Here is a 25,039-nt window from a genome sequence, read left to right as displayed (position 1 = left end):
CCCCTCAAAAATAAACATTAAAAAAATAACAATAAACTTTAAAAAATCAATCTTTACATGGCACAGTTAAACCAGCAGCTGAATTCTTTCTAAATTCTACATGTTTTTTAAAAATTCTATTAATGTTAGGGGCGCCTGGGTGGCTCAGTTGGTCAAAATGAATAAATAAACTTAAAAAAAATTCTATAATGTTAAAAGTTAAAGATTAATATTACATTACATATACATATATACGTATATACGTATATATACATATATATGTAATATAATATAATTATAGCTTTTTTTTTTAAGGTAAGCTCTACTGCCAATAGGGAGCTCGAACTCATAACCCTGAGATCAACACGCACATGCTCTACCAACTGAGCCATCCAGGCACACCAACTATAATTTTAGTAAGAAAACTAGACTTAATATTTAAATTATCTTCCAAAAGAAATCAACTTATATTTCTTTCAAAAAATTAGAAAACTATAGGGACAGTTTTCAAATGTCCCCAGGTTTATAGAGTATATCCTTCCACTTACTGAGCTTGTGAACTATCAAGCTTTCAAATACAAAAAGAGCTATATTCTTTATACGTCTAAAAGATTTCTTCAAAGTATCAGAACACTAACAGTTTTATATATTCTTATGTTAGCAAATAAAAAGTAGAGACAACATAAAACAAAAGATACAACCAAAAGGTAACAGATACATCATGGTGTTTACAACGTAGGCACTAAAAGTGATGCTGAGAAAATGATTTTAAAATGCTAACGTAAATGTGGGAAAAGGTAGATTACAGAAGCGTATAAACAAGGAGCACTTTACTTTACTGGTGGAGGGGACACACTTTTTAATTTAAGAAGTCCTAAATAAACTGTGGTACATCCAGACAATGCAATATTGGTTCTGCACACACAAAAAATGGGCTATCAAAAACTGTGAAAAGACATGGAGGAACCATAAATGTACATTACTAAGTGAAAGAAGCCAATCTGAAAAGGTATGATTCCAACTATAGGACATTCTGGAAAAGGCAAAAAAACTATGGAGGCAGTAAAAAGATTAGTGGTTGCCAGGTATTAGGAGGGAGGGTTGAAAAAGCAAAGAACAGAGTATTTTAGTCAGTGAAACTACTTCTGTGTGACACTATAATGATAAATACATGTCATTATGTATTTATCTAAACCCAACAGTTGTATAACACCAAGAGTGAACCCTAATGTAAACTAAAGACTTGAGGGGACATTGATGTGTCCACACAGGTCATCTGGTGTAACAAATGTGCTGCTCTGGTGTGGGATGTTGACAGTGGGGGAGGCTGTGCATATGGAAGCAGGAGATACACCAGAACTCTCCGTACCTTCTTCTCAATTTTGTGGTGAACCTAAAAACTGCTCTAAAAATACTTTATTTAAAAGGAAAAGAAAAGGGGCTCCTGGATGGCTCGGTTGAGTGTCCAACATCAGCTCAGGTCATGATCTCGCAGTTTGTGGGTTCAAACCCAGCATTGGGGTTGCTGCTGTACGTGCAAAGCCCCCTTGGAATCCTCAGGCTACCCCTCTCTCTGCCCCTCTCATGTGTGCACTCTCTCAAAAGTAAATCAACATTTTTTTTAAAAAAAAAGGAAGAAAGAGGTACAAAGAGATGTAGTGAGAAAAGAATCCACAAACAAGTAAACCAAAATAATACCAAAGAAACCCTAGTTGCCATTACAGATGACTTTTATTCCCCCCCCCCCCCCAGATCTAAATGTTCCAAATTTACTACAACAAAATATATACTTGAGTCTACTTCTGGACTGTTCAGTCTATTCCAGTGATCTGTCACTATTCAGTAATCCATCTATAGGATTTGAATTTTGTTCCTTCTCAAAATCTCACTAAAATGATGACATTTTTTTCTAAGTCCACAACTATAGAAAGTGCAAGGAAAAAAAGAAAAGAACTGGAACACAGAATGGACAAGTGATTACTTATCAACATACACAGCTAGATCCTTAAGTCTCAAAAGCTGGCAGCACCTTTAGAACTAGGAGTTAAGTAGGAAGATGAAGTAAATTAAAGAAAATTTGGTGAAAGCTATTTGAAAAATAACTAGATCCCTCAATTCCCTCCCTCTACCTTACTAGGACTGCTGCCATGAGTTCAAAAACAAAAAAGAAAATTAAGCAACTTGGAGGAAGCAGGCAGAGAAAAGAAAATGTCTTTAAAAATACATACCTATTATATCCTCAAAAGGTTAAAATGTTGCATCACAATTACAGGAAGCTATAAAAGTGAACATTCAGAAAACCAGAAAGAACATCTAGAAATTAAAATTATGACACAGAAAATGTTGGAAAATAAACTTCCCAGAAAATACAAAGAGAAAATGAAAGCAGGATTTAAACTGGAAAAAAAAAAAGTCAGAGAACCAGGCTAGGAGATCCAATATCTGAATGAATAACTGTTTCAAAGAGAAACTGGGAAGAGAAGAATCACAAATAAATTTGAAGTGATGGACAGGAGTTGCCACATTAAAAAAGTACAATGCGTACCTAGCACAATGGATGAAAACACTCATACTAATAAAGCATGTCATTGTGAAATGGGGACAAAAAAAAAAAGTAGGGGAAATGGTCACACACACACACACACACACGTACAAAACAAAAGAAAAAAGAAAAAAAGTAGTCATCAGAATAATTTCTGACTTAACAGTCACAACAGATGACCTGGAATGACTAAAATTCTGAAGAAAAGAATTCTACATACACCCAAACTACAGACATGATATTGCTTAGTATGCAAGGTCTCAAAAATCTTTCTCATGTATCTTTTCTCAAAAAATTAGTGGAGATTTGATCTACCAAAATGAAATAAGAATCCAAATAAGACAACAAGGAACATAGCAAATGGAGAGGCACACCAAGGAAGTCAGATGAGAGGAGTCACGAGCATAGTCAAAGACAGGTGTGCACCAGATATAGAGAGCAACATCCAGATTGGAGCAATGCAATTCAGGCTACATTCTTCATTTGATGGCTATAATGATAAAAATGCTTATTATTCTACCCTTAAAAAAAAACAACAAACAAAACACCGATTGCCATGGTTTGTCTGGCCCAGACTTTTATCTATACTTAACTCACCTTAACCATGTGTTAACAAAGCTCCTTTTCCCTCCTTTGTGCACTGCTCCTTAGAACAGCTACAAATTTCACACCAGGAGTTCACCTTTAATCTACTTTTAAAACAACATACAACCACTCTCCTAACTGAGAGTTCTCTGCCTGGCCCACTGGTTTCCCCAAGAGAGGCTTTCGTAGAGATTCCAGGAAGCTGAAGCCATCATAAAGACATGATGATGCTTTAGGTGATGAGTATATAGGTCTTCAGTTTATTACTCTAAAACTTATACGGATGTGTATCTTTTGTTTTCTACAAATAAACCGTTCACAAATAGAAACGGAGGGTAGCTCTAAAAAAATATATATATAGCCCAACTATAGTCACAAACTGTTTTATCTAACCAGTTTTGTTTTTTTTTAATGTTCATTTATTTTTGAGACAGAAAGGCAAAGCAAGAGCGGCGGGGAGGGGCAGAGAGGGAGGGAGACACAGAATCCAAAGCAGGCTCCAAGCTCTGAGCTGTCAGCACAGACACAGGGCTTGAACCCACAAACCGTTGAGATCATGACCTGAGCAGAAGTCAAACACTCTACTGATTGAGCCATCCAGGCACCCCTAACCAGTAGAGTTTTTAAAATTTCAATTTATTGCCAAAACATTTACCTTGCAACTATACTACCTCATGCATGGAAATGATACAGATAAAAGGCTATTCACCACGGACTGTTGGAAATTTCACAAATTGCTGGAAACAACCCAAATATTGATCAATAAAGAAATAACTATGTTTAAGACCAAATTGTGCAATACACACCATCAGAAAAAAAAAGTTAAAGCTTTATGTACTGATATACAACACTCTAAAACACCAGTTATTAAGTGAAAAACATAATGTGCCAGAATAGCGTATATAGTTGACTACTGTTATTTAAAAAATATATATATACATCCTGTTTACTTACACACACACACACACACACACACACACACACACACACAAATCTCTATGGAAAGTCAGGAAATGACAATGCTGGCTGCCTCTAGAGGTGATTCACCTGGATGGGATCAACTAGAGAAAACAGACTTCATCATATACTCTTTTGTACAAAATGTGAATTTTGAACATAAAGTACTGTCTACTCACACACATTTTTTTAAACAGCAAAAAAAGGCTACGGGACAATTTTAATTATCTATACAAGAGCAAATAATTGCCTTTAAAAGTTTAAATACAGACAGAAGTTTCCCTAGGATAAAATTAAATAATTTCTTTAACCAAACTAGTCATATCCAGTTGAACCTTACAAAGTTAAGCCAATTACAATATGCATACGTGTATGTATACATCAGGTGTAAATACACTAAAGCTATACTGTCCAATTTGGTAGCCACTAGCTATATATGAAATTAAATTTCAAGTAATTAAAATTACATTTAAAGTTGAATGAAGTTTAAAATTCACTTCCTTGGTTTAGGGGTGTCTGGGTGGCTCAGTAGGTCAAGCGTCTAACTCTTGCTTTTGGCTCAGGTCATGATCTCACAGTTCATGGAATCTAGCCCACATCGGGCTCTATGCTGACAGTGCATAGCCTGCTTGGGATGCTCTTCCCCACCCTCTCTCTGCACCTCCCCTGGCTCATGCTATCTCTCTCTCTCTCTCTCTCAATAAACATTTAAAAAATAACATAACATAAAATTCACTTCCTTGGTTGAATTAGTCACATTTCAAGTGCTCAATAGGCATGTGGGGCTAGTGGCTACCATACTGAACAGCTCAGAGAGAGAACATTTCCACCATCATGGAAAGTTCTCTTGGACAGCCCATATCTAGAAGAATCCTCAAAAAATAAAAACTGATTGGGGCCTGTGGGGGGCTCAGTCAGTTAAGTGTCTGACTTCAGCTCAGGTCTTGATCTCATGGTTTGTGAGTTTGAGCCCTACGTCGGGCTCTGTGCTGATAGCTCAGAGCCTGGAGCCTGCTTCGGATTCCGTGTCTGTGCGTGTCTCTCTTTCTCTGCCCCTCCCCCACTTGTGCTCAGTCTCTCTCTCTCTCTCTCTCTCTCTCAAAAATAAATAAAATGTAAAAAAAAAAAAAAAAAATTAAGTTAAAAAAATAAATAAAATAAAAACCGACCAACAGTGTGAATGCTTTGGGAAGGGAAACTAGGTGGCTGGAGAATATAGGTAGAAGATAGGTTTTCTGCAATAAAAAAGACAGGACTTGGCCTGTGCCAGGCATAATCCTTAATGTTTCATTTTAACTCACTTAATCCTTACTGTAATTCAATATAATCAGTTTCCCTTATAATTCTACATATTTTCTTTAAGGCATTTAAAAACATTATTCTGACAATGAGGTCATAGGCTTCACTGCTAAAGGGACCCATCTGAATTTTGGACCATGAGCATGTATTACTAATTCAAGAAAAAAGTTATAAAAAAATAAAACTAAATGCAATTATCTATAAACCAACATCCAAAAGAGATTTTACAATCCTAAATGTTATTTAAAAATACAATGTACCAATTCAAATGAAAAACAAAACAAAACCACATTACTCCATGCCATAACCCATGAATCATCTGGTACATCGTTTCAAAAACAGGATTTTATATTTGTGCATAAGGATGATCTATGCAGCTATTTTATGCTTAAGGTAGGAGTTTTACTGAAGGTAAAGAGTTGGGACTTTCTAGTCTTGGTTGAATTTGTTTCTTTTTTTGAACAGGAAAATAATACAGCTTGGGGCCAGGACCTGGGTTTGAGTTCAAGTTCCCTCACTTAGGAACTATGTGACCTTGTCAGAAAAACAAACAAATATTACTTGAAATATGAATTTCCCACCTATTATTTATCCCAAAATATTGAGAGCATTAGGAAAAAAACTACAAGAAAAAGATGTACATTTCATCTTTCCATTAAAATATCAAATTTTCTTCCCTTAGTTAATAGTTGGAAGTTATCGGACTTTGTGGCTGCATAAGGTGCTGCCCTAAGATGACCATGTAAAACCTCACAAAAATTCTTCATAGCAATACTAACATTAATTCACATAAATATAAAAATCTTATTGACTGTCACTATAATAAGAGCACAGAAAGATTATACTTAATTTCTGTATAGCACTTTACAGTAACCAGTTTAAAATAGCTAAAAAATGCAAATATATGTTTTAGCTCTAACAATTACTGCAGGGGCACCTGGGTGGCTCAATTGATGTAGTGTCCGTCTGTCCGACTCTGGATTTTGGCTCAGGTCCTGATCTCAAGGTTGTGAGATAAAGTCCCCAATCCACATTCAGTGTGGAGCCGTTTGAGATTCTCTCCCCTCCCCCCCCATACCTCCCCTGCTCTCTTTTTTTTTTTTTTTTTTTTTTAAATTTTTTTCAACGTTTATTTATTTTTGGGGGGACAGAGAGAGACAGAGCATGAACGGGGGAGGGGCAGAGAGAGAGGGAGACACAGAATCAGAAGCAGGCTCCAGGCTCTGAGCCATCAGCCCAGAGCCCGACGTGGGGCTCGAACTCACGGACCGCGAGATCGTGACCTGGCTGAAGTCGGACGCTTAACCGACTGCGCCACCCAGGCGCCCCGCCCCTGCTCTCTTTAAAAAAAAAAATTAAAATAGGGGCACCTGGGTGGCTCAGTAGGTTAAGCATCGGACTTGGGCTTGGGTCATGATCTCTCAGTCCGTGAGTTTGAGCCCCACATCGGGCTCTGCGCTCATAGCTCAGAGCCTGAAGCCTGCTTCGGATTCTGTCTCCCTCTCTTTGTCCCTTCCCCTATTCAAAAATGAATAAACATTTAAAAAAAGAACTTTTTTGGGGCGCCTGGGTGGCTCAGTCGGTAAGCGGCCGACTTCGGCTCAGGTCATGATCTTGCGGTCCGTGAGTTCGAGCCCCGCGTTGGGCTCTGTGCTGACAGCTCAGAGCCTGGAGCCGGTTTCAGATTCTGTGTCTCCCTCTCTCTGACCCTCCCCCGTTCATGCTCTGTCTCTCTCTGTCTCAAAAATAAATAAACGTTAAAAAAAAAAAATTAAAAAACTTTTTAATAAAATGAAGTCTTTAACAATTACTGCAAAGCCATGAGTTTCAGAGAAATCTTATGGTCTTCCTACTACCTTCCTCAAACAATTTAGCTTTTAAGACTAGCAACATACACTCAAAGTTTTTCAAAACAACTGCTTAACTCTTGGCCAGACCATTCACCAAAATTATTAACAGTACAAAAGTAATTAAGAGTAAATTCCATATTCACAAATTTTTAAAAACTTACTAATACTGTTTTTACTAGCAAAATATTTTAACTGGCAAATCATTTAAATTGACAAGGTCCAGAAATCAAATGAAAAGGGGGAGGAGGGAAATGTCCATTTGCTTTCTTCAGAAATCTATCCAAAATGTTCTGGACCAGTTACTAAAATATAACCTTATGTATAACTACTTGTTTAGTCCTTGCATTCAGAAACCACAGTGCTATTTCCTTATGATTCTGTACTTCGGTCATCAGTTACCAAACCTGCACAAAAGGGCCTAAAATATCCGCACATCTTCTTTTACAGCTGCAGCAAAATATCTAGTAAGTTTCTCAAATTAATTATCCCAGGTCAAATAAGGAAAATACATAACACGGAGAGACAGTGTCATGGTTAAGAATGCATACTCTGGAATCCGGCTGCTTTAGTTTGAACTCCACCCCACCATTTATTAGCTGTGTGATCTTCACCAAGTTAGTCACACAAAGTTACCTAATCTCTTTGTGCCTTGGTTTCCTCATCTGAATTAAGAATAATATCTACCTCATAGGGTTGCTGTAGGATTAAATGAATTAATATATGCAAAGCACATAGTGTGGTGCCTGATATATATTAGTGCTGTATGTTAGCTATTATTAAGAAATAAAAATCTGCCTACATTAAAAATCACACAAATAGATTGTGTTTATAGGTCATTTTTATGGTCAGTTGCTTAGAACTCTAAATCTGTATCCCTGGAAATTCAACGTTAGCCACATTTGTCCTAATTCCACAGAAATTTACTGAACAATGTGACTAAACTACAGCTTCCCACTGTTTCTATGGAATAATGTATCAAACATTCCAACTGGGAAAAAAAACATTTTCCAACCACATTCCCACGTACCTGAAAGTCAAAAGTGATCCTTTCTTTTTTCTCCAGACAAACAGAACTTTTGAAGGAACACTAGTGATTTTTACGATAGAGATAGGAGTAGGAAGAGTATCTGAGGGTTGTAGATCATAAGCTTTGCATTTCTTGCTATTGGCCAAGGATTGCTAATCAAAAGGGAGCTATGTGAATTTCTTAGCACAGAAAGAAAAAGGTGAGTATATACACTATGCATGGATACACTTGCATGCAACACATTCATGGAATATTAACTTTATCCAGTTCTTCATAACTGACATTATGAACTTGACATAACTTCATAACTTCTGAATACTGCATTTGAAAATCAAAATCATTGGAAGATATCTTCGTATTCCCATTCTTTCAACTAGACTTAGAAATCCCAGTCAAGGTCACACAGATATTAAAATTAGACTATAACCCATGCTCATTTCCATTTCTCCAGAAAGCCTCTATTACAAAGATGGAAAAACTCACAGGTACCAGAAGGGCTAGGAAATTTCCAATAGTAGTAGCAGAGAACGAAAAGTAGAAATTACCATTGCTAGAATAACCACTTCACAAGGTCCTTATTACATCCAGGTTCTTGTACATTCTTTACCTTAGTTAAACTACATATTTTTAAATTTTGCTAGAATTTGCTGTCCAAATTGGATTAGGCTTACCTAATTCATTTAACATTGTATTCTCTGCAACTTCAGTGTATAGACTATGTCTGCCTTCTAAATTGGATTTCTCTAAGTCAAATAATTATGCACAGTATTTATTCAAAGTATAAAATAAAGTGAAATTTGAAATATAAACAGAACCAAATTTATTTGGTTCATGAATGAACTTTGATACATGTAGTGGGTTTTTTGATTAAGGCAAAAATATGTATGGGGGGGTACCTGGGCAGCTCAGTTGGTTAAGTGACCAACTTTGGCTCAGGTCATAATTCATGAGCCCAAGCCCCACATGGGGCTCTGTCTGCACTGAGGGCCTGGAACCTGCTTCTGTCTCTTCTCTTGGCCCCTCCCTCACAATCAAGCACTCTCAAAAATGACCATTTTTAAAAAGCATATTAATTTGCAAGGTCTGCTTGTCAATCAGTCTCTGATTAACCAAAAACACTGAATTATATACAACATATTTGTCGATACATGTGTAAGCCTTATTTACTTTTAATAAACTCTTCGCAGTACAATACATGTTTCTGAAGGATAAAAATGGAAACATTGGATTAGCTGTTCAAGTTAATTCCACTAATGAAATTAATGTAGTTTTAAAAATCTAAAAAATGTAAAAACCATGTAAAACTATATACCCTTTTAACTAAAACAAAAACAAAACAAAATAACCTCTTACCTTAAAAAGAACTACAAGTCAAAAAACAGCCCAATAATTAAGAATGCAGAATGAAGATAAAGCTACAAAGAAACATGACCCACTGGAAGCAAAATGGCCCGGGGAAATTGCTTGCCATGTTCATGACTAATATTGAGTCTAATTTTGACCTAGTCACAATTCAAGTGCCAACAGAATAACAGGAATGCACTATTGATCCCAATGTTCAAAATTTTGCCATATTACCTGTAAAGAGGTAAAATGCTTCCATTAATTTGCCCTATCAAGCTTCTCAACAAATTTAATATTTGTAAGCTACATCTTAATGTAAAAGATCTCTTACACACACTTGATTAAAATCAAGTAATAGCAAACTGAAAATGACTGATATTTTGTGTTAATTTCCACAGATAAAAACTCCCCAAATGCCTATGAAAGGTGGGACAACCAAGAAAAGCCCATAGCTCTTTAAGTGCTTATGATTATGCCCAAATGAAAAGCAATAAGGAAACTCACAAGCTAGTTAAAGTAGCAGTGAACAAATACGGTTTCTGGAGGCTTCAGCAGGAATACCTCAATCGTAATCGATACTAATAGGCTGCTTTAAAAAAAAAAACAAAAACCACCCACTATTCAAAATTGTCAAAGAATTCTAAGAGACTAACCTGTGAAAAGGGTGCATTAGAAGTACTAAAAATTTGGGGTGCCTGGGTAGCTCAGTCGGTTAAGCAACAGACTTCAACTCAGGTCATGATCTCGCGGTTTGTGGGTTCAAGCTCTGCGTTGGTCTCTGTTCTGACAGCTCAGAGCCTGGAGCCTACTTCAGATTCTGTGTCTCCCTCTCTCTGCCCCTCCCCCCCCCATGGTCTCTTTCTCAAAAATAAACATTAAAAATTTTTTTTAACAAAAAATAAAGTACTAAAAATTTGCCATTCTCACTAAAAATGAATATATCGGTCTACTTTACAAACATCCTCAAACTACTACTGGCTTTCCTCACTTTTCACACACTTTAGGTTTTTAGGTTCCCTACTCCCCAAATTTAAATGCAGTATCTAAATTTCCCTGGGTCAGCACCAGAATGAATACTATACTGTTATCATTGACCACATCATTGGGAATTAAGTTTCTTAAGAGTTTACACTGAACAAGGTATAGAATCACATTTTGTATAACTCTGTATCCTAAAGAACATTTGGTATAACCTCCTAAACATAACAGAGGCTATAAATATTTACTGACTCAAAATAGTCCTTCAACACTCTGTAGTTCTGTTCTGTGCTGTTGAAACAAAACTGCATAGCTCTGCAAAATCCAAAAGACTGAAATGTTACTGATAAACTTCATAGAATACATTATTTAACAGCTCAGATATGTTAGCCTTGTTCCTATTATCAGCTGTAATGTTTTTTAATGATGCTATTACCGTGGGTAGGAAAGCAGATCCAGTAAAGAGGGAATATGGAAACTTGTTAAAAGGGAGTATTTTCATATTCATCCTATACCTTTATTTGGAACATGAATGTTCCAAAGTCAGTTAACTGTATCAGAAAATTAAGAGACAGTTTTGCAGCCAACCTAATTTTCAGAAACATAAATGAAAACTGGTACCAATAAAAAACAAGTAACCAGGGGCGCCTGGGTGGCGCAGTCGGTTAAGCGTCCGACTTCAGCCAGGTCACGATCTCGCTGTCTGTGAGTTCGAGCCCCGCATCAGGCTCTGGGCTGATGGCTCAGAGCCTGGAGCCTGTTTCCGATTCTAGGTCTCCCTCTCTCTCTGCCCCTCCCCCGTTCATGCTCTGTCTCTCTCTGTCCCAAAAATAAATAAACGTTGAAAAAAAAAATTTAAAAAAAAAAAAGTAACCAAACAGAACTGCCTTAAATTCTGGCAACAAGCTAAGGATAGTTTACATCAATGTAATGAAAAATAAGTCTTTTTGTATTCTATAAGCCTTTCCATGGCTAATTTTTGACCTAGCTATGAAAGTCTGTAAAAAGTCAAAGCAAACTGGGAAGTCATTATCAAAAATCACAAACTACCATTAAAGATACACACAAATATCTGGCAACCAAGGTCTAGAATTGGTTCGAGCGTCACAGGTCTTCTAGTTGTTAAAATACTCCATATTATGCCTCTAAAACAATTTCACTTAGATGTGACATTCCTAAAACAGCAACCCAGGCCTGTAAATGAGCCAGTGCCGGCAAACCAAACTACGACAAAGATATCCTCTCTCCTTTGGGCGGTAACTACCGAAGTACTGGGATCGGCTTGCTTCAACTAAGTTTAAGATGGTGCCTAAACTGAAAGGAAAGCAAGTAGAACGGGTAAAAAAAAAAAAAAAAAAATGTATGGAAAACCAATTTTTAAAGTTAAGTTCCTATTTCCAATAAACTGTGCCTTAGAAATCTTTCAGACGACAAAGGCTCGTAAGGACAGACGGATCAAGACCCATCCGCATTCTTGGAGACGTGCGCAGAGCGAAAAGGATGAATGAATGGAAGACAGGCGCGTGTGAAACGCAGCAGGTCCGGCCGGCAACTAGACCAGCAGCAGCGATCAGTAGGCCTCGCTCCTCCCCCTTCCCTCCTCCATGACAGCCCAGTATCAAGCATGGAGGGGAGAGGACAATGTGATCCCCGTTTCTCACCACCACCACCCTTCATCCTACTCTGAGAGCTTTACCGCGCTACACGAGGTTCTCCTTCCCGCCCCAAACCTTTCTCGCCTCCCCAGCCGCCAACCCCGGCAACTCTTGAGCGCGCTGGAGTAACATGCGCTTGCCCCTCTCGGCTCCCCTCGGCGAGGTCGAAGCTTCTCCGCGCGTGCGGCTGCACCACTCCCGCCCAACCCACCCTTCGGCAACGCGCGCCCACCGGCTCCCTGGCCCACCGGTCTAAGGAAGACCCGCGCGCGTCTGGCACCCGAACCCCCAGGCTGGAGCTCGGGAGGGAAAGAAGGAGGGAAATTCTACTCCGGGGCTCCCTCCTCCATCTCATTCCAGGCCGTCTTGCCGCCCACCCTCCCTGCGGATCCCGGCGCCCGCTCGGAGCCAGTCCTGCACCCTTCTAACCCGAAGACACAAGCCCCACACACCTAGCCCAGGGCCCCGATCACCCTCCACCCTTGTAGACCACCCCGCGGCTTCACAGGAGGCGCCGTGCCGCCCCTCCCCCACGTCTCTCCCCCAGCTCTTGGGCCCCCACCAGAACGTGTGCGCTACACGCCGCCGCGGCCAGCCGCCGGGGCGCCCCCAGTTGCCCGCGGAGAGGTCAGACCCAAGAAGAGGGGGAGGGGGCAGCAAGAGGCAGCGTGCGCGCCGGGAACGCCGTCCCGCGGGGTCCCCTAGTCCGAAGGGAGACGGAGCGCGGGGACCGGTGGGGGTGGGGGCCAAAGGCAATACTCACCGGTTCCACAGTCGCCATCTTAGATCGATCTGATCGCACAACCGCTCCTGAAGGGGGGGTGAGAAGAAAAAAATGAGATTCAAACCGGATTGGCCGGCTACTGTTCACGTGACCGACGTGTCCGTTTGGCCCTGGCGGCGCCTGCGCAAGACTGCGGCTGCGTGGGTAACAAGAGGCTTCTGGGAAGTGGAGTCTCTCTCGCTCACTCACTCTCCCTCTCTTTTTTTTAAGGGAAAAGAAGTTTAAAAAAAAAAAAAAAAAAAAAGGACTTGTCACGTGGTTGGTGAGCTGGGTGCGCGGTTCTCGGCTGTGGACCCTAGCGAGTCGGTGCGTGGTTTTTAGTCCTGTGCTCTTCCGCCTGGATAGGTGCTGTAGCGTTTACTGCCAGACATTGCTGCCGTGCCCTTTGTTGCCCTGTCCTCCCATTTTCCCCGGAAAGTTGGGAACTGCAGGCTCAGCGCGCACAATGAGGTTTCATCTGCTTAGTTGAGGTCCTAGGACAAGTTGTCTGTTTATTTAAGTTTTGTTTGACTTCCCACCATTTTCTCTTGCTTTCCGAAAGAGGCGGCGATGGAGAGGCGTAGTTTAAAGCAATCCACCCTCCCCCGTCCCCCGGCTCTGCTAACGCTGGTGGTCACTCATTGCCATCACTGCGAAAGGGGGTGGCAGAACCGTCCACAGTTCCCAGTTGCCACAGGTTGGGGGAGGGGGAGTGCACCCGACAGTTTTTCCTGTCCTAAATCCTGAGATTAAGAGCACAGGGCTAAATCTTGAGTAGAAGTAAAAATTATTTGAAAGTTCTGTCTTCTCAGTTCCACTATTCTGCTTTAACGTGAACGGAAATAGCCTAAGTCCAGGTGCCAGCCAGGGAAGCCACTCCGGGCCCCGCTGACTAAGCCCTGGACTGACCGTCAGAAGTTAGGTCGGTCAACTATGACTCGACGTTGACTCATTCTCCTTAGGCAAGTGATTCAGTGCCTGGCATTTTCATTTATGAACCACAGATGATAATACACTTACCTCACAAGGGTGTGCTGTGGTAATGATTGTAACCAGCTTTGAAAATGCATCCGACTCTGTAAGCACTTAATAAGCAACCTCGTGCCTCTCCCCTAATGTTTTTTAAAACAATATTTAAAATTTTTCTTTTGTTTACTTTGTCGTATTATCGTGTACAACAATGACATTTTAAAGTTTCAAGACAACTTTTTTCTTTATTACTGTAGCTACCTACAACAGAAGCTTTAATGTTCAGGAAAATATCACTATATTCACAACAATCATTGGCAATTAGAAATTTATCCCCACATTGGCATCCTACATTTCCTTTCCCTCTGTGACACTACGCTATTTCTTAAGACAGTGTTATTCTGCAGTCTTGATGTTAATAAAATAGAGATAAATCTAGTAGAGCACTACTATAAAGTTCTAGTTAGGAAGACATATCATTACTATATTCCATACTTCTTAAGAATGTTAATACTAAAATATCAGTATAAGTAGGCTGCCTGTGCCTGCCCGCTTATTGTGTTGCTGATGTCCAGACCTGTGTCATACCTATTATTGAGTACATAATGGTTGCTTGAGTTGACTAACACATAATTGAGACTGTATAAGAACTCAAAACCATTGCCTGTTCATATGTTTTGGTTTCCCTGGATGTCAGAGGTGATTAATGAAAGCTTTTTTCCAGTCAGCTTAGTTGTAGTAGGCTTAAAAGTAGATGGAATTCTAAAACAAACAAAACAAAACAAAAACAGGGTAAATGAATTTCTACTTACAAAGATGATCTACTGTTAAACTATCCAAAGTAATTACAGTTGATCTCAGTGTATCTTCTTGTAGTGTCTGGTTATCTTCTTTGAGAAGATAACATAGATGTATTTTCACAGTGCTGCTAGAAAACAGCAAAGAATTAAGGAAATTTCAGTCCCCATATGGGACTGAAATCCAGTGATGTTCTTAAAACTTTTTTTAATGATAGCTTCTGTTTTATTAACTTTTCTCTTGATTAAAAAACTACCCACTTTTGTCAGTCAACCTAATACTTCTATAATACTTGTATATGCTTCTATTCTTTGTAGCTTAATTTCTCTCCTTTTTGTATACACTTTGTTGCATGTGTTTTTATGGCACATTGATGGGTCTCCACCTAATACATCTCCATTAGATTCTGATTTGGTGGCTAAGTTTTTATCCATGTGTTTATGTGGTTTTGTTTTTTCCAGCTTGAAATATGCAGAGAAGAAATGTTATACTTTATTTTTCTGTTAAACTACAGAAAATTCCATTTGTCATCTTACTGCCATATTCATGCTTATTCTTAAGGAAAAGGGCAATAAAAAGATATATGAAATGGGATATGGTATTGAAATATATTCTACTTCATTTAGTTAGTTAATATATAACTAATGGTTCAGTATAGTATCATGGTAATTATTATTTGTAAGCCTGGGATGATTGGTTATCATTTAGCATGTATAGTCATGATCTTTTCCCTACATAATATATTTCTCAAGCTGGCATATTACTACTAGCCTTTATAGATTTAACTCATGGTAAAAGATTTTAAATAATTTGATAGAACACGTAGGTTGTTTTTATCTTTTATCTACCTCTTTGTCATTGTAATTTTCCGTTTCTAGATAACCAGAGTCATTGTTTTGCTGGGCATTGTTCAACTATGGTTCAAACCGATCACATCTGTTAGAATCAATCCCTCAAAAATATTATTGCTGCACTCTCTAGGATTTTTTTCTAAAAGCCTTGGAATTTTAGATAATCTGTTCTTATTAGGTGCCTTTTACTCTTTCTTAGTCTCTGATCAATATTAAGCAACCGTTTTTCTTAAAATGAGTAGATCTTCAGAAGATGAAAGAAGATATGAAATTGCATAATAAATGATCCTTAATATTACAGGGTTGGCTATTTATTAGCTTTAGATATAATCTAAAGCAACCTTTAATTAACATTAACAGTGAAGTTTTTTGTTTTTTTTTTTTTTAACCTTATTCACCCTCTTTAAACTTGATCGTGCCTTAAGTTCTATTTTTTTTGTTACTGTCACTTTCTACAGGTAAGTTCCTTTAGGAAAGACCTAGGTGGGATGCCTGGGTGGTTCAGTTGGTTAATCGTCTGACTCTTGATTTCAACTCAGGTCACGATCTCGCAATTCCTGTATTTGGGCTCAGGGCATGATCTCCCAGTTCCTGGGTTTAGGCTCTGCATCATTAGCATGGGGATTCTCTCTCTCCCTCTGCACGCCCCCTGTCTCTCTCCCTCCCTCTCTCTGTCTCTCAAGATAAATAAACTTTAAAAAATAAAAAAAAGTTTATTTTTTTTTAAAAAGGAAAGACCTAGGTGATGGCTTGGGACAGGATAAGTAATCTTTTAATTATCGCATTTATTAGTTTATTGTCCCAATTCCACCACTTACTGTATGACAGTATGCAGATTATTTAGTCTCTTTGTGCCTCATTTTTTAAGTGGGCTCCACGCCCAATGTGGGGCTTGAACTCATGACCTGAGATTGAGAGTTGCATGCTCTACCAACTGAATTAGCCAGGATCCCCATCTTTGTGCCTTATTTTTGTCATGAGTTAAATGTGCAGAATAATAGTACTTATCTGTTTGATCAGTGTGAGAAATAATCAAATTAACCCATGTAACATGCTTAGAATAGTTCTTAGAACATGGTAAGAATTCAATGTTAACTACAATTTTATAGTTACATAAATTTCTTATTTCTACTTTTTAGTTTAGTGTAATATGCTTAAGAATTATTTTATGCAGAAAAACAACCACAGCCCATTATCTTTAAGGATACTCCGAGTTTTCAAAGTCAAGTAACATTTACTGATTTCCTATTGCATACCAAGTATTTTTCATATCAATTATTTCATTTGACCTTTACAACAATTAGGTGAATTAAACGTTATCAACCCCATTTTAGAGATAAAGAAACAAATGCAGTAAAGTTAGGGGACATATACAAGTCCACACAGTCAGTGGTGAGCCGGCATTCAAACCTAATTCTCTTGACTCAAGATTCTTTCCTCCATACCATAGCTGCTCTCCTCTGGTAGGTTCTTCCAAATGCTTGCTCCTCTTCAAAGGACTTCTGATACTAAATTCGTTTACAGAACTGACAAACCACTCAAGAAGTACTAAGTCAGTCATGGGAAATGTGTAATCACTGGCAGATATTTAAAGCACATGGGAAGCCCAGGCACTTCCTTCCTGGACTGTAAAATCTGCGTGGCCTGCTAAGTCATAGAAATATAAATAGTTCAGTACCCGTATAAAGAAGCGTGACTAAGAGCCAAAAGGATGCAGCTAACAAGCATCACAACAAGCACTCATTCATCTAATGAATTGAGCCCATCACCTAGTTCCTTCCCTCATTTCACTCAGGTCTATGTTTTAAAGCCATTTCCTGACAAAACACTTCCTTGACCACCCTAAGTTAGCATACTCATTACTCTTTATCTCCTTACCTTTCTTTCTTTTTCTTCAGACTACGTCATTACCCTAGCTCTAAACCCAGTATCATATTAAACGTTATTTAATTAATTGCAGGTTGTCTCCACTGGTAAAAGAGTAGCTTCTTGTGATTTGTAGGTAGATTGCTAACAAATATTTGGGAAAATTCAAATCTAATTTTTAAAACTACATAAAATTCTGGCCTGAAAACTAATAATGTAATAGAAAATTATGATATGCCAAGCACCACATTATGCAGTTTACTTGCCATGATAATAACCTCATATTATCTTCAAAACAATGTTCTGAGATAGATAAACTAAGGTTAAGTAACTTTTCCAAGAACACAGTTTGGTCTCCAGGACTCTTAACACTGTGTAATATTGACTAGATTGTGATTGGACCACCTAGTAAGTAAAATCATTTTCTGAAACAATGAGAAAGAAATCTGCAAAGAGTATATGAAAAATTCATGTAAGCAGTATGTTGGACAAAAATAAGGTAGTTCCCAAATGAACTTACTTTACCTTTTAAAACAAACTGGGAAAAAAATTAAACATATGGGATAAGATCCATAGTATTTAGAAATAACCTACAGGATTATAAACACTCAAAATTCAGAGATTTAAGTGAAACTCCCAGGGAGGCATGACTGAATTTTCATTGTGAATAAATGCCTGCACTGAATTTGTCTAAAGACAGAAATGTATTAATGGGTGGCAGATGGCCTGCTTGCCATCTGTAAAAGAGAAATCTAAAATGACTATATTTGGTGATCTGTCCCTAGCATTGTTCTGTGGACTGGTGCTCTGGTGCAAAAACATGGATCTCTGGTCCATTGTTCCTCATTGGAAATGGTTTCTTGAGGACACCAACCATACAACAAATTCACCTTGCTTTGATTCCAGGTTCACAGTCATACGAAACATATGTTCCCATATTGATTTGTATGTATGCAGGACTGATATGGAAACATGATCCATAATAGCTATATCACTCAGAGTCCATTTAAAAAAAATGTTTATTTTTGAGAGAGAGAGAGAGTCGGGGAAGGGGGAAGAGAAAGAGAGAGAGAGAGAGAGAGAGAGAATCCCAAGTAGGCTCCATGTTGTCAGCACAGAGCCCAACTCAGGGCTTGAACTTCCGAACCAAACTCATGAACTGTGAGATCGTGACCTGAGCTGAAATAAGAGTTGGAATCTTAACTGACTGAGCCACCCAGGTGCTCCAGCTCAGAGTCCAGTTTTTAAAAGATATTTTTAAAGTAAGCTCTAAATCCAACATGAGACTTGAACTCATGACCCCAAGATCAAGAATCACTTGCTGTACCAACGGGGCCAGCCAGGCATCCCACAGTCCTTTTTTTTTTTTTAAATAGTACTAAGTTTTTTAGTTTTTTATACTTATGCTCTCTGAGCTTAGCAAATGGAAAACTACCCCTGTGGGCTGGATTTTCTCTGTGTCTTTGGACTGTAATGATTCTCTGAGGAAATGTCAATCTGTAGGAATTGTATGGATGGCTAATTACCCTTCTTCAGGACTTGCCATGTGCCTCTCTATTCCAACTGCATCTTTAGACAGCTACGAATTAGGAATTTTTGATTTACCTACATCTAAACTCTTCAATTTCAAAGTTTGAGAGATACCAGTCCTCAGTTAGGATGTTGCTTAAAAACATGAGATGTACTAAAAATTCTGATATGATCCTGTGTGTTTCAAGTAGCTAATGGAAAACCATGATTATTGTTTTATTAATATAAATTATAATATAATGCTAATAATACTCAGGGAGCCATTAGTCTCTGGAAAAAAATGAGAAATTACTATTAAGGACATGCTATTTGGGAAGAACTTTTACCAGCTCTATGGATGCATTTAGTACAAATTAACCAACAGCATTCAGAGCTCTTAAATGGAAAATTAGGAAACAAGAGTCTGTACTTTATCATATCAGTACCTGAGATTATCAGGTTTTAAGAAGGGGGGAAGGATTTAATCCAGATATGCATGTTAGCAGACTGGATATATTTACCTTGTAAAAACTGACTTCTGGGAAATGACAAAATACCATTTCTGAGCAGACTTATGAAATAAACTGTTAATTTAATTGCCAGACAATTTATGGAAATGGCACCTTAAAAAATAATCTGACTTTGTTTAAAAATTCTTTCTTATATCTTTATATGCTTATATGCTTCCTCCTACCCACCCCTGATAACTAGAGAGAATTTATTCAGATGAAAGTTAAATGTGGTAACTATTTCATTTTATAATAAAGTAAGATGGCAAGATGGGTAAACACCGTCTTAATATCCTAACAGAGCTTAATTTTTACATTCTGAAAGAGATTTTTGGAAATATATAGGAAAATGTCAATAGCCATTATTAAAATTAAAAAGCCAAGGTGGGCGGGGTTCACCTGGGTGGCTTAGTCGGTTGAGCATCCGACGTTGGCTCAGGTTATGATCTCACAGTTTGTGAGTTTAAGCCCCGCACTGGGCTCTGTGCTAGCAGCTCAGAGCCTGGAGCCTGCTTTGGATTCTGTCTGTCTCTCTCTCTCTCTCTCTCTCTCTCTCTCTCTCTCTGCCCCTCCCCCACTTGTGCTTTGTCTCTCTCAAAAATAAATAAAAAATGTAAATAAATAAAAAGTCAAGGGGAAATTATTGTGTTTTGTTAATTACAAAAAGAAATGGCTAAATGTAATACTTGAAAGGCAGAGCAATCAACAGTACTTGACTGAAAATATTTGAGTGAAAGTTTTAAAATATTTTAGCTTATTACTTTTGTTTATTTTTTTATCTTAAGAAGCAATGTTACATTCTAAGTCAACTATACCACAATAAATCTCTTTGTTTTGTTTTTTAAGCTCAAAAGAGAATGTTTAATATAGAAAATTCATGCTATTTTCTGAACCTGCCTAGGGGCTAAAGGTATTTAAAGTGTTGACAAAGAAACTTGGAATTATGCTGCTGTTTTGGGAGATTAAATCAGATACCTGATAGAAGATAACATTATTTAAAAGGCTGGTGCTTAGCTCATTTAAAAAAAAAAAAAAAATCACACCCACACCAAAGCTGAATTTGTTTTATTATTATTTGTTTGTTTTTTAATTTAGAACTGGACTTTAAATTCACTTTGGGATTGGAACAACAGCTTAAATTACTTTGAATCTAAAAACTAAACTTCTGTTTTTCAAAATAGTTAAGGAACCCTGGAGCAGAAGTGGAACTTTTTAAAAATTATTTTGTTTTTCTTATTTATTATTGTTTTTCCCCTTGGTGATTTTTGAAATGCATTTAATCTTACATAGTGGTTTCATTTTAAGTACAATATAACAAACAATATAAAAGAAAAAAAATTTAAGAAAATCTCTTCTACTACTCCAGTATATCCAACATGCCAACATTTTATGCTTTGACAATTACAGGGCACATACAATTTTGAACTGGGCATTTTTTCACATGATATTTTATTGCAAACATTGCAAATTGAACATTGGTTACAGACTGGAGAACATTTTTAAACATTTTATTTTGAAAAATTATCAAATTTACAGAATCGTTGCAACAGTAAACTCCCACACATCTTTCTAACTTCACCAGTAATTAATATGTTGCTCTGTTTCTCAATCTTTCATTATTCCTGAGCCATTCAAGAGCAAGTTGCAGACATAATGACCTCTAAATAGTTCAGCATACCCCTCCTAAGTATAAAGACATGTTCTTACAGAGCCATATAATTAATGTAATCAAGATATATAATATTGATTCAATACTTTTATCTAAAACATATAATCAATATTGAATTTTGCCAGTTGTTCCAATAATTACTTTCATAGAACTGGGTTTTGTTTTTGTTTTTGTTTTTTTTCCCAGTCCAGGATCATGCATCAGGTGAGTTGTGATGTCCTTTCAGTTTTCTTTAATTTGGAACAATGTCTCAGTTTTTCTTTGCCTTTTGAGATATTGATACTCTGAGGAATAAAGGACAGTAGTTTTGAACAATATCCCTTAACTTGGTTTATTGGATTGTTTTCTTACCACAGTTTGACACTCAGTGCTGATAAGGTTATTGTTATGTGGATACAACATTTTTGGGTTTGTGCATTTCTGGCAGATATACTGCATAAGTAATACTGTGTCATCCCTAGTGCATCACAACACTGGTAACATTAGTGGCTTCAGAATATTCCACTGAGTAGGTATATTACAATTCTCTTGCCCAATTCCCCACAGTTATATTTCAGGTTATTTCCACTTTCCTCCTATTATGAATAATACTATTATGAATAATACATACATTCATGAGAATTTTTTTTCATATTTTAGATGATTCTTTCAGGATGAATTTTCAGCAATGGAATTAAACAATTTATATAAGATAAACAAAATGTTCACTCTTTATACATATTGGAATTCACATTGCTCTCCAAAAGTGTTAGGTTGACATGACAGGTCACACAAACTCATCAGCAATGAGTGCTAAAAAGAATTAAGAGAATATATTGTTAATAATTTTTATCACTGGTTTCTACCCTACCTTTTATTTTAGAAACTCTTTAAATTTTTTTTAATGTTTATTTTATTTTTTGAGAGATAGAGAGTACGAGTGGGGGAGGGGTACAGAGAGGGAGAAAATCTTTAAATCTACAAAATGTTGAAACAGTGTAATAAACAACTGTAAGTTCTTCATCTAGATGATCTTTGAATCAATAGGATTGACAAGAATATTTGTGATAATTGAAGAGTGTGTGGGGGTGCCTGGGTGGCACAGTCGGTTAAGCGTCCGACTCTTGATCTCAACTCAGGTCATGGTCTGGTGGTTTGTGAGTTCAAGCCCCACATTGGGCTGTGCACTGATGGTGTGGACCCTGCTTGAGATTCTGACTCCCCTTCTCTCTGCCCTTCCTCTGCTTGTGCTCTCTCTGTCTCTCTGTCTCTCTCTCTGTCTATGTCAAAATAAATAAACCAAAAAAAAAAAAAAAAAAAAAGACCTAATTTCTTAAAAAAAAAAAAAGCGTATAGCAGCCAATGGGGCCTGTCCCTCAGAATTATGGAAACCGTTAATGAGACATGAAGTGTCTAGGTGTAAAACTGATGGGCAGGCAACAAGGGCACTATATGATTTGTACAGTCAAAAAATTATGATAGATAAAAGGAAAGCCGAAGGCAGTTGTATCGATAAAACATCACAATTTTTTAATCCAATTATGATTAACATACAGTATTATATTAGCTTCAGTTGTACAATATGATTTAACAATTCTGTACATTTCTCACTGCTTACCAAGATAAATATACTCATCTCAATCTTTTGCCCAATTCCTGGGCCTGTGCCAGTTTTCAGACCCCAAATCCATTGACTGAAGAAGGTGGATGCCCAAGAGAAAGGAACCATGGCCAGTAATGGGGAAATGATTTTCCCAGTCCTTCCTCAAATGGATCTATGGCCACTTGGGTCACTGTACACCTTGGAAAAGGTAATACCTAAATATTTCTAATGTTGTTAGACTCATGTCTGACTTTACATTGATATCCAGAGCCCTGAAAAATCATCTTGGCTCCTTTCTTAGAATCAGAGCATATGGAATTCAAGTAATAAGTGGAATCCTGGTTAGGGTCTAGCTCGCAATAAATCCACTGTATCAAGAAAGCCACCTGGTGGTTATTTTACCATTCCCTGAATGTGTAACTGGAATAGTCATACTTGGTAGTTGGAATTTTGGCCCTTGGGAGAAAAGATTTCATAATGGTAAAGGCCAAGTGAAGACCTCTGAAACTGCTCCTCTTTCCCCACTGACTCCAGTTAAGATAATAAACCAAAAGCAGTATATTTCTGGGAACAATGGTAATACCACTCCTAAAATTCAAAAAGATGCACGGATGGTGACCCCCCCCCACTATATCTTGATTTAATCTGCAAGTCTTGCTCATATAAAAGCTAGATAGTTCCCCCCAAAATCACATTAGACCTTTGAAACTCAACTAAGTGGAAGCCCCAATTGCTGCTGCTGTACCAAACATAATATCTTTGCTATAGCAGATTAATATGGCCACGGCACATCATATATATCCATTAATTTGGTGAAATTCCTTTTCCATCCTTATCCAAAATGTGGATTAGAAAGACTGCATTTACATGGACAGGACATATATGTTTATAATTTTACCCTCAGGCTATGTTATTATACAGTATATTATATGCTTCTGACATAATGTAGTTCCATGAAGCTTGAATGGACATCCTGCAGAACCTCACATTTACCTGCCGTATCAGTGACATCATTCTAATCAAACTGCATGAGCAAATGGGTTAGCACATTGGAGATTTTGATAGGACATATATGCACCAGATGGTAGAAGATAAACTCTACTAAGATTCAGGAGCCTGGGGCGCCTGGGTGGCTCGGTCGGATAAGCATCCGACTTCGGCTCAGGTCATGATCTCGCGGTCTGTGAGTTCAAGCCCCGCGTCGGGCTCTGTGCTGACAGCTCAGAGCCTGGAGCCTGTTTCAGATTCTGTGTCTCTCTCTCTCTCTCTGCCCCTCCCCTGTTCATGCCCTGTCTCTCTCTGTCTCAAAAATAAATAAACGTTAAAAAAAAAATTTAAAAAAAAAAAAAAAGATTCAGGAGCCTGACACATCAATATAATTTTTAGGGGTCTAATGGTCAGTGGCACGTCAGGATATCTCATCCAAACTAAAGGACTAATTATTGCATCTCACACTACCTCCAATGAAAAAGGAAGCGTAACATCAGATACATGCTTCTTCAGATTCTGAAAGCAACATATTCTACTCCTGGGATGAAGCGATAAAGGCTGCTAGCTTTAAGTAGCGCCCAGAGGAGAAAGAGTTCTAGAGCAGGACTAGATTATGGTGCGAACAGTCCCACCCTTTGGGCCACTGAACCAGAAGAACTATGATGTTAGAGGTATCAATGGTGGTAAAAGATGCCATGTGGAATTTTTGGCAAGCTGCAGTAGGATAATCACAATGTAAGCTTCTGGGGTTTCAGAGAAAGGCCACGACTTTTGCAGCAGAGAATTTTACTCCTTTTGAAAAACAATTTCTGGCACGATTAATCCCTGATACAAGGGGAGTACTTGCCCATGGGACATCAAGTGACCATCTGGTTGCAACTACCCATGATGAGCTGAGTTCTGTCAGATCTATTCCACCAAGTCACAAGGTTAGGTAGCCTAGCAATGATTCATAATGAGATGAAAGTTGTACACCTGGAATCTAACATACATAGAACCAGAGGGCCCAAGTAGTTTGCATTAGCACATCTCCTTCACCTTACACTGTGGCTATATGGAGAATTACTCAAGATCACCTGATGGAGGAGGAAAGTTCAAATTTGAGTCATGGCTGGGTCCACTCAATAAGTGGGTACAAGCTGAAAATAGAAGTTCACTGCAGCCCCACATGGGTGTGGCCTTAGAAAACACTGGTGAATGCCAAAAATAGTAAGACACCTAGGAATAAACCTAACCAAACAGGTGAAAGACCTGCACTCTGGAAACTATAAAACACTGATGGAAGAAATTGAGGATGACACAAAGAAATGAAAAGAC

The 25,039-nt window shown here is 38.0% G+C and overlaps 1 protein-coding gene across 5 annotated transcripts in view; it reads right to left on the bottom strand.

Annotated features, from left to right (window-relative positions):
- The window catches only part of EIF4E (eukaryotic translation initiation factor 4E), a 49,350-nt gene extending 34,573 nt beyond the window's left edge, over nucleotides 1-14,777 (bottom strand). Inside the window, exons 1-2 of one of the 5 annotated variants that reach the window (XM_045472180.1) lie at nucleotides 14,761-14,777; nucleotides 12,980-13,026 (exon numbers count right to left, since the gene is read on the bottom strand). In XM_045472180.1, the coding sequence (XP_045328136.1) occupies nucleotides 12,980-12,997 (18 nt within the window). In that variant the 5' untranslated portion in view covers nucleotides 12,998-13,026; nucleotides 14,761-14,777. Of the gene's footprint in view, nucleotides 1-12,291; nucleotides 12,455-12,979; nucleotides 13,611-13,999; nucleotides 14,018-14,760 lie in introns of those variants that run through there. The other 4 variants (XM_045472176.1, XM_045472186.1, XM_045472166.1 and 1 more) reach the window with 4 other exon arrangements.
- Nucleotides 14,778-25,039: the final 10,262 nt, after the last annotated feature.

Source organism: Leopardus geoffroyi, chromosome B1 (assembly GCF_018350155.1).
Source record: "Leopardus geoffroyi isolate Oge1 chromosome B1, O.geoffroyi_Oge1_pat1.0, whole genome shotgun sequence".
Lineage (NCBI taxonomy): Eukaryota > Metazoa > Chordata > Mammalia > Carnivora > Felidae > Leopardus > Leopardus geoffroyi.
Note: the sequence above shows the minus strand (reverse complement) of the source record. Positions and strands in the feature narration are given on the sequence as shown.